The 10,490-nt window shown below is 37.8% G+C and overlaps 1 protein-coding gene across 3 annotated transcripts in view; it reads right to left on the bottom strand.

Annotated features, from left to right (window-relative positions):
* Window positions 1-1,457: 1,457 nt before the first annotated feature.
* The window catches only part of tyw1 (tRNA-yW synthesizing protein 1 homolog (S. cerevisiae)), a 112,821-nt gene continuing 103,788 nt past the window's right edge, over window positions 1,458-10,490 (bottom strand). For all 3 annotated transcript variants that reach the window (XM_048557258.1, XM_048557259.1, XM_059655314.1), the window contains one exon: window positions 1,458-2,579. In XM_048557258.1, coding sequence (XP_048413215.1) covers window positions 2,361-2,579 — 219 coding nt within the window. In that variant the 3' untranslated portion in view covers window positions 1,458-2,360. The remainder of the gene's footprint in view (window positions 2,580-10,490) is intronic.

The raw sequence follows: 10,490 nt of genomic DNA, 5'->3' as shown, positions 1-10,490 counted from the left end.
CTGAATGAATGCTTATTCAGAGCAGGGAAAGCTGAGGAGGCAACTGTGCATAAATACCTCACCTACATGGAATTAAATCCAGGCTCTTTTACATTTTCCCCTGAAATATACAAACTTTATACCTCGCACATTATTAAGAGATTAAGACGTGATAACTGATATACCACAGTCAATATGGTGAATTGTCTTGGAAAAATAAGTTTTCTGGTGTATACTGCATACCAGCCTAAAGAACACTTTCACTATTTCACTCTGTTGATGCTCTCAACTTTGATTCTTTTGCACCTGAAGAGCATGCACACAAATGGTGCATTAATGGTACTGTTGGGAGTTCTGGCTGAGACACATTACAGAACCCGACTGAAACAGATATGCTCAATTTAGCAGAGATACCTGATTACATTAACCTAGGGCTAAATGCTAAAAAACTTCAGTCATGTTTGATTATTCAGTCACTCCACACTGCGAGGATCAGTCTAGCTCCTCTCGGTCCCTTTTCTTCAGGGTGCTGTTTGTACTTTGTGTTCCAAAATATAAAGATTTAACCCCCTTGAAAACTAGAAATAAGTAAAATGGCGCTGGTTACATAAATACTAAGGTATTAAAATGATACAAATATCTTAAGCAGAACTGTTCCTCTGAGAATGAGCATGAAACAAAAAAATGCAGAGAATAGTTCCAAGTGTCTCTGTTAAATATATGTTTATGCTGCCAATAACTTCAAAAGTTGCAAGGCTGCTGCTTAAATTTGCATAATAATATGGCTCAATGGGTCCAATTCTGGAGTTTTAAATCTTCTTGTCTACTTATAAGTGCTCTGTATTTCAAATTACTAATATTTGCAATGGCCCTTCCAAACGCTTGCAAATATTACAGGTAAGTAGTTATTATATTACAATACAAACAAAGGATACAAAGTTAAAACATTTTTAAAAATATTATACTTTGTGCTCAAGTGATATGAAAATGGAATTTTGTTTTCTTCGATGAGGCCCACTCTAGGGTTTTTGTGAAAGATGGAGGGTGAAACTGGAGGCAGAACAAAAAAAACACAAGTACCTGTCAAAAGAATGTCCCAACATACAAAGAGCAGGGGCAGCAAAAAATAAATCTAAAAGCGACCAATAACTTTAATAAAAATATTCAACTCTCATCCTTCAGTGCTCAATGTATATCTCCAATGGTTTCAGATACACTGTGTATGAGTACTCCAAGGGAGCCAGACACAAATTTACAAGGTGTTACACACTACTTGGCAATTAACCAAGGATCAGATACAACAAGGAAACTGAACATGTTAAAAAGGAAGTAACTGCAGGGGAAAGAGCAAGGGCATGAGATTAAATGGACAGCCCTTAGGAAGGGCCAGCATAGACAAATTGGGCTGAATGTCACCATTCTTTCTTTGCGTAACTTTGATTATAATTTCAATGAAATACCACCATCAACAATATGAAAAAAATAGAAATTATAACAATTTATTATCACATTCTGTATAGAAGTTATTACAATCATTATAAAGTTTAAAATTTAACTAGAAAATAAAGAAATAGGCCATTTCAGACAATAGTAACAACTTAAATCCTTATCAACTGTTGCCAACTGTGAAGAAGCAAGTCCCAACAGTAAAGGTGAAAGTTATAAGGGACATAATCAAAAACCAGATTTAAGCATGGGATACATTTCAAATTGTCAGTTTGTTCTGGTCTGGGGCACGAAGTCCACACCAGCTTGATGGCTATTTAGGTGCAGGCACGCTAGCCATGGAAAATATTGTGGGCCAGACTTGGTCATCTGGCAAGCTGATATAGGGAAGGCAGGAAATTAAACATCTTGCATGAGAAGTGGACGAATATTCCAATGACTCAGGATTCAACATTGCCTGACACATAAACGTGTTACCATCAAATGTGTGAAGTGTGAAGCTTGCACCATATGAATGTACAGGAAAGCCAAATAACTGTTGCTCCTATCCTGATCCCTATTATCATTCAAGTGAGGTTACAGAGCTGTGTCAGAGGTCACGAGGACAAAATTCAAGGCACAGGCAACTAACTCAGACGAAGATAAGTTCGTGAGGATCCGTCAACAAATGGGAAATCTGAATAAAACAATAAAATGGAAATAATGACAGTAACATTCACAGGGTTTAGATAGTTACACAGATTATGCTGTCATGTACTTTAGTTAATTGATAGTTTGTAGGGCAGGGATACACCACATCATCTTCCTGTGATGCATGTAGGTTCCTATTCTGTGCGTATCTTTGGTAAATTTCTCAACTTACATCAGCTAAAACACCAATATACATTTATAATAAAGAACAATATGAACTGTGCATAATGTCCAGTCAAACAGTCTTAACAACCAGATATGTCCTTCTTTCGTTTCCTTAAGAAGCGAGTATCAACTGGATCAAAACCCCTCTGCTTAGCTCCAAAGACTGCCCAGGATGGTGTCTTCGCCATGTAATCTTCTGCACAGAACATCTTGCTGCTATTGTTCTCCTTGTTTTCTTTGACAAGGTGCTGAAAGTGGTCATAGTCTATCCAAGTCCACCATTCTCCATTCACTCTAAACTAAAATAAGGAACAGAAACCTCTATTAATTCAACTATCCAAGTGAAAAAGACTGCACAAATTTTCAGTGAACCTCTAGTTCAGAGTGTTAAAGATTGAGTTAAAGCATAGAATAGTACCTCCACTCACGTTAAAACTACGTCTCCCCCCAAGGGCTACCTCCACCCTAGGAAAAAGTCTCTGGCTGTTTACTCTATCTATACAACCGATCATTTTGTACTCCTCTACCAAGTCTAAGTTAGCTGATATTGACACATTACTAGAATCTGTTGTGTCATCAGGTCAAGAAATGACAATTATCTAAAACTTTCAACGTAAGTAAGGGAACTAAATGTGGTTTGATCAGCATTATTAAAGGAAATTTCGACTTAGGTGCAATAATTCAAATAACAAATGAGAAAAACTGCTGAAAAAAACTTGATAAAGGAATCAGACTGTGCATCTCTATAATGTTTAATAATTCTTGCCAATCTTTGAGTGCTGTGAGAAGTCAAAAGCTCTGTTAAGATTGTGGGGTGCTCAATGAATGTTGCTTTTGATTATATCAAATTATTGAAATTTATGGAAAACTAGTCCATGAGGTCAGTTGGTTGGAACAGAATAGGCATTGTGCCTTTATCAGTTGTGGCATAGATTGAAACAGCAAGGTTACGTTGGAGCTATACAAAAAACTTTGATTAGGCTACAACTGGACTACAGTTCTGGTCACATGAATAGAAGGATATGACTGCAGTGGAGAAGGCGCAGAGGAGATTCATCAGGCTGTTGCCTGAGTTGGAGCATTTACGCAGACAATGGATAAGTTTGGGTTGTGTTCTTTGGAGCAGAGAAGTTTGAGGGGTGCTTGATTGAGATGGTTATGATTATCCAGGGCATGGACTAAGTGGATGGGAAGCAGCTATTCTCCTATGTTGAAAGGGCACTAACAAGGAGGCATTGTTTTATGGTGAAGGGCAGAAGGTTTAGGGTGGATTTGAGATAATCATCTGTCACCCAAAGGATGATGGGAGTCTAGAACGCACTGCCTGGGATGGGAGTAAAGGTGGGAAATCTCAACTTTTAGAAAAATGTTTGAAATGAGCACTTGAAACGTCACACCATTTAAGGTTATGGATGTGGGCTAAGTGCAAATAGGTTGGTGCAGATTTGGTGGACTGAAAGGCCTGTTTGTGCTGCAGAACTATGGTTCTATATATGACAGCAGAATGAATGCCATGCAATTGGGAACTGAAGAATAATGATGATTTAAAATGGTTGGGCTGAAGAGAAAGAAATAGCTTGATGATGAACCTGTGGGAAATGCACTTCCTGTACTTGCTAATCATTTAATCAAAATGACTTTGTTCAACAATAAATTTGCTTTCAATAATTTTCATAACATTGCTGCTTAGTGACTGATTTGCTGTCAACACATTTTCAAAATGAATCTTTAACAACTGACCAATAAAAATGCAGCTACTTGCGAGGGATAAATCACTTTCATATTCGGGGGGAAAAAAAATTACTCATAGACTTTGCCTTCAAACTTACTCAGCAAACATATTTATTTAATTTAGATCCAATCTAAATACAGATTCAACCAGGAAGAGAGTAATCTAGGAAGTTCATTCTGCACTTCAATTTATTTTCATTTGATTTGCTCTACTGAACTTTTCTCGGGGAGCTTGTCAACTTGTCACTATTAGAATAATATGGATCTCATTTGTTTTGTATATGTTACTTCATCATGAATTCTGTTTCCATCCACCTTTCAATCTTGCAGTGTCATCAGGAAAAGTATTATGAATGCTGCCAAGCCTGATCAGAATGAGATCAAATTGAGCAGGAATGTCAACTAGTCTTTTTTGCTGTGTGCCACACTTGCCAATGTGGCTGCACATTCTTTCAGGTACTGTCACTGCTACTTTATATTTTATCTTGCATCATTGTGTATTCTACAGATCATAAGCTCTAACAGATATCATTTCTCATGCCTTTTCTTCACCTCAATAAATGTCATCCATCAGCATTTATCATGGGAGCAGCTCATTAAATGAAGGATTCAATTTTATTGCCTTTGAAAAATTCAATGAGAAGTACGCAGCATAATTAAATCTTTTTGACTATCAAAAATTATCAACGTCATTACATCTATCCATTAAGGGATTTGTTAACTGCATTAAATATTACCACTCTCCAAGGTTCAATGCACAGCTGTGAAGTGGCTGTTCAAACATGTCACGATTTCAAAATCACTTCATTTCTTTGAATGAAGCAGGATGCCTTTAGATACCAAACATATTTTTAAAAATTAGTTGATGACCGCTAGTCCTGCACACATTATAGCGGGTTTTTCTGACTTTAGGCAATGTTGTAAGAAGTAGAATATCAAATACAGCTGCAAATCAAAAATGTGTCAAATGTATAGTGATATATGACTGGCAGCTGAAATGATAAATCACCCATTTTACATTATTGTCTGAAAATAAAACTATTTCCAATAAACAAAGTGCACTAAAGCTCTGCAGGTGATTAAACTTAAAGGAGGAGGGAAAAATTGGACAAGACTGCACAAGTATGCTTCAATCCCAATTTTATCAGTTATATACTGCCCCTATTTTCAGCATTATACATAACTTTCCTATTTTTATTCAAAATGTCTATCCATGTGTGTAAGAGAAACTGGACAGCTAAATTTTACACATAAAGTGTTTACTATCAGTGATTCAACATTGAGATGATGTTATTTAAAAAACCGAAATAGATACCTTCTGTTATAATTATTGACACAGGAATGTATAATGGAGCTGTCCACCTAAAGCCAGTGTTGCAGCACTATCAACAGATTAACTACAGCAGTTCAGAAAGAATACCCCATTTTCTCAAGGGCAACTGGGAACAGGTAACAACAGTAGTTTTGCTAGTGATGTCAATACTCTGAAGAATGACAAAAAGAAAAGAAACTCACCAAAGAAGAGATAGGCTGAAGGGACAGCAGGTTAGATTTATTAGAAACAATAGTTTCTGGTTAAATTATCACAGTATACTGAAAGCAAATGCAACAGATGGTATGCTTCTAAATTTTCCAAAGCATTTTGAATAAAAAGGTCTCTAGTGTCACACACAGCTCGATTTTGAATCTGGAACTGGAGACTTGATGCCCCAAACACACTCAGGTCCTAAAATGCAAAATGTCTGAATAGACTAGGGGTAAGGGTCCTGACGTTGCCTAGACGTGGGACCTAAAAATACAGAGCTGTTTGAAAAAGGCAAGAGCAGCAGCAGCTGTTTGCTGAAGTGAGTGAACCTGAGGAGGCACAGGTTGGTACCCATGGTGGCCCCAAGATTAAGTAATTAACTGAGAAAATTGCCAAGAGGAGGGGAGAGGTCTTTCCCAGTGCCCAGTGAAAATTATGCGCAGACACAACACTAGTAGAAGAGTGACCAGAATGACATGATTCCAGTGTCAAAAATATTTATGAAGCAGCAAGTGGTAATCAACAACAGGTAACAGGCCTCAAAATCGGCATACAACAGAATGTCATCAAGCTGAGCAGACTGAAAGCCTACAGTACTCCTTGTTGTTAGAGCAAGTAGCCAGTTGCATCACTAAACCACAATGAGGTGGTGGTACTGTGGAGGTCTACAATAGCTCTCATCAATGACATGCTTCAGTATGAGGGAGGCAAGGCTTCATTTCCTCATCTACTAGAATTGAATGTGTTCTGCTTCACAACATGTGCAGTTGCTGATTCAAGATGCCACACAGGTGTACAACAATCCTGGAAATGACCCAGAGCATAAACATTTGAGGTCACGGTTTGATTACTCTGGAGTCCCTGAGTGCTCAGGTTAATGTAGAGAAGACAGCAAAGAGACCCAATAGTCTGGACATGCTCAGTCTCGAGTAGCATTGGCACATTTTATTTGCAGCAGTCCCTCCACTGAGGACCTCCTGATGAGGAGGGTACACATGCTGAAGTTCTCCCATAGTACTCTGTTCAATGTCAGGCAGTGTAACATACTCTTATTTCAACTTCCTCAGCTGATCCTTAGTCATTCACCAGGGTCACCTCTGCCAACCCACCCTCCTCATGTTAAGAATTGACCTCAGTTAAGTCAAACAATATAACCGGCCTTTGTATAACAGCAAAGAATAAAATATGTGATATGCCTGGCCACTTCAGGGGGTTTTCTTGATTGGTTAAGTAAATTAATTTTTCTTCTGCAACCACTAAAAGCTTCCTCTAGGATTATTATTTACAGTCAAGAGCAATGCTCGACTATGCTTTGTCACCTTCTGTTCACAACTTGAAGGGAGTAGGGGTAGGTTTCCAAACTGGGTGTTGAAACCCCAACTGGGATCATGAGTTGAAATGTTGGGATTGTGATCTCACAGGCAGTAATGCCATGTGGCTTTGCCCCCACTCAAACTCTCCAGGCCCTTCCCCCTTCCTCTCATTGGTTTTGGGAAAACCAATTTAAGACTCTCAATAGAGACTAAGCAGAGAAACATTTGTTATGCACTGGGTTAGTGAGTATGCCACATAATTGATGCAAGGTGTTCATCAATTCTAAAAAAAATGATTTTTTAGAACCTGGATAACCAACATTAAAAGATTAATCTATTAGTATTTTAATCATCTCACAGCATTTTGCACTAAAACTCAACATTGAAAATCAACTTCTTGTTCAGGATGATCAATACCAGTGGCCAGTACAAAATCCTGAAATGAGATAGTATTAAAGGGAGGAGACATTGATCAGTATTGTGCCATATACAACTCATCATGGAAAAGTGATAATAAACTGAACACGCAATGCTAACATTTTCTCAATTTTGTGCCATTTTCATCTTTGAAACAATTTGAGACCAGAAGCAACAGACCCATACAAATGGCACTTGATTTGTAAACTCATGATTACTCATTTCGCTTGCAGCTTGCTCAACTTCAAATCTGAAAATACCAATCAATCTGGTCCCAACATTAAGAACAATTACATTCATAAAATGCACAAAGGTCATCAATATAGTAGTTTGATATTGCTATATTGTCATTGCTGTAGACTACATTGGATAACACACTGGAATCCAAAGTAAATATCATCAACACTTTTTGCAAATATATACCTTTATGACCCATGTCAGTTTTGCAGGGTAACCGTCATACCCATTTTCAATTTACATTCATAATTTTTCACTGCAGTACTGTGTCAGGTAAAATTGAAGATTGAGTTCTGCTTGATAGCACATTCTGACAATATAATTTTAGTGCAGAAATCAGTCATAACAATTATTCTAAAACATTAAATGCTGCATTTAACTAATTAGTAAATGAGTTACTGTGAAGGGACATACTTAAATTCATCAAAATTTGATATTCCTAAATTGTAGGCAGCCTCATTCAGTGCATGCCATGAACTGACAAATGCATACTAATGTCTCATCACATATCCGAGCTCAAATTTAGGGGCTAGGTACGCAGAAAATCTCAGTCTGAGTTCATGAAAAATCAAATAAAATCAACTGAGAATATAAAACATTAGTTTTTTTTTAAGCCATGTATACAGTGTTTCTCATAACTTTTTATGTGGGAATTACACAGAAAAATACCTGTGAGACAAGGGTTAAGGTACCAAACCAAAATATAGTGAAAGAATTTTACCATGACTTTGGTGACTGTCAGAGTCAAAAATGAGAATCTGTCCCAATTCTCAAAGATGTTAACAACATCCTGTAATTTCTTTTGCACTTATTTTAAATGCCCTGTAGTTGCTGACTCATTGATTAGTAGAAAAGCTTTCCAAATATGTAGATATTAAATTTCTTTGCAATTCTGCACACAGCTATTAAATTTTGTAATCTTCTCAGATCTAGTTCCTTCAGTCTCTCCTCATACAGAAGTGTCTCATCCCTAATACCCCTTCAGTAAATTTTCTGTGAACCCTCTCTAGGCTTTCAAAGCCTCTGTGTATTAAGGTACATTATACTGGATAGATCCAAGGAGGCTGGTCTAAATAAATAAGAAGAAGCATTCCTACTCCCAGCTATTTTCCACTAGGCTTTGTTTTATGCAAAGAATGCACCCATGAAGAACAGGAAAGAGTGTACTGATTCAGTGCAATTAAAAAACTAAGATTAATGCCATTTTGGTTCAGTTAACTGTGATCAGTGCTAAATCTGTTCATAACTGACTGATGTTCCTTAATAAGAATCACCACAAACAGATCTGAAAGCAAGATAATTTATTTCGGCATGCTGCTGTCAATGGGATGAGTGCTAATGATCAGACTGCACCTTGAAGTTAATCTTCACCCTATTCGACAATCTTGACGCCCTCTCACTGCTACCAGTCAAACTCTGTCCTCTAGCTATTTGGTATAGCTCTACTACACCAGCTACCAGCAGTTCAATACCTCTCCTCCGTTGCCACCAGCTAAATTGTAATCTATCTGCATTCAGAATATGCCCTTCTCATAACATTTGAAATTCCATTTTCTCGGACTGGTTTAAAAAGCTAATCAGATTTAAAGTGAATCAATAACACTGCATTGCAGATGTTTAAATTATACATTCTACCTGATTATTTGTAACAAACCTCTACTTAATATGAAGAAGGGTCTAGGCCCAAAACATCAGCTTTTGTGCTCCGGAGATGCTGCTTGGCCTGCTGTGTTCAGCCAGCTCCACACTTTGTTTACTTAATATTGTCGAATGGCTTAGATTCATGGAGTCATACTGCCTGATAACAGATCCTACTCATTTATGCCAACCCGGTTTGCTAAATTAAACTAAGTCTACTTGCTTGCTTTTGGCCCATATCCCTCGAAACCTTCCCCACTCGTGTATCTGTCCAAATGTCTTTGAAATGTTGTAACTGCAGTTGCACCCACCACTTCCTCTGGCAGTTCATTCCACATATGTACCACCGGCTGTGTAAAAAAGTTGCCTCTCGGGTCCCTTTTAAATCTTTCTGCTCTCACCTTAAAATTATGCCCTCCAGTTTTGAACTCCCTTACCCTGGGGAAAAGCCCTTTGCTTTTTGCCTTAGCTGTGCTCTTCACACAGTCATGATTTTATAAATCTCAATCAGGTCACTCCTCAAACTTTAATGATCCAGAGAAAGAAGTCCATATAATTCAAACCCTCCAGTACCAATAACATCCTTGTAAATCTTTTCTGTACCCTTTCCAGTTTAATAATATCCTTCTTGTGGCAGGATGACCAGAATGGCACAGTACTTCGAAAGTGGGCACACCAACGTGCTGTACAACTGCAACATGATGCCCCAAATCCTCTACTCAATGGTCTGTGCAATGAAGGCATGCGCGCCAATTGCTTTCTTCACCACTGTCTACTTTCTGAAGCTTTATCTAGATCAAGTTATTGAATCAATAAGTTCTTCAAAACACTTCATTCATGTTGGTAACCATGACTCTTTTTAAATAACCCCACGTGAGCTGTTATTGAAGATGACATTTGGAGGCATACTACTTTACGTAAAGTTAATTACAGCTTCCATGCATTCCTGGACTTCATTTCCTTTCATCTTTGTCTGTCATTTTTCAGTCTCCTTCTGTTTTCACTTTGAGCAATGAATTTACATCCCATTAAGCCTTTCCAAAAACTTTCAGATATCTCGAGTTCTGAAGCTCCCTCCCCTTTAATTTTCATATGTATGCAATTCTCAACTCCCACCCTCAAGCGCACAAATAAATATGCACCTTTCCTATGATGTTAATTAGTTACAAGCTAACCTCTTAAAAATTGCGTGCAGAATTTCTACTGGCATCTGAACTGAAGCTGTTATTGTAAACTGTTGGAAATCTACACTATTAAATCCATCCCTTTTTTGAGTATGGAAAGCCTGACTATCCCTTGTGCTGCAAATCCTATGATCTCCTTCTAGGTTACGAACAATGAGAGCACTT

This window comes from Stegostoma tigrinum, chromosome 27, assembly GCF_030684315.1.
Source record: "Stegostoma tigrinum isolate sSteTig4 chromosome 27, sSteTig4.hap1, whole genome shotgun sequence".
Lineage (NCBI taxonomy): Eukaryota > Metazoa > Chordata > Chondrichthyes > Orectolobiformes > Stegostomatidae > Stegostoma > Stegostoma tigrinum.
Note: the sequence above shows the minus strand (reverse complement) of the source record. Positions and strands in the feature narration are given on the sequence as shown.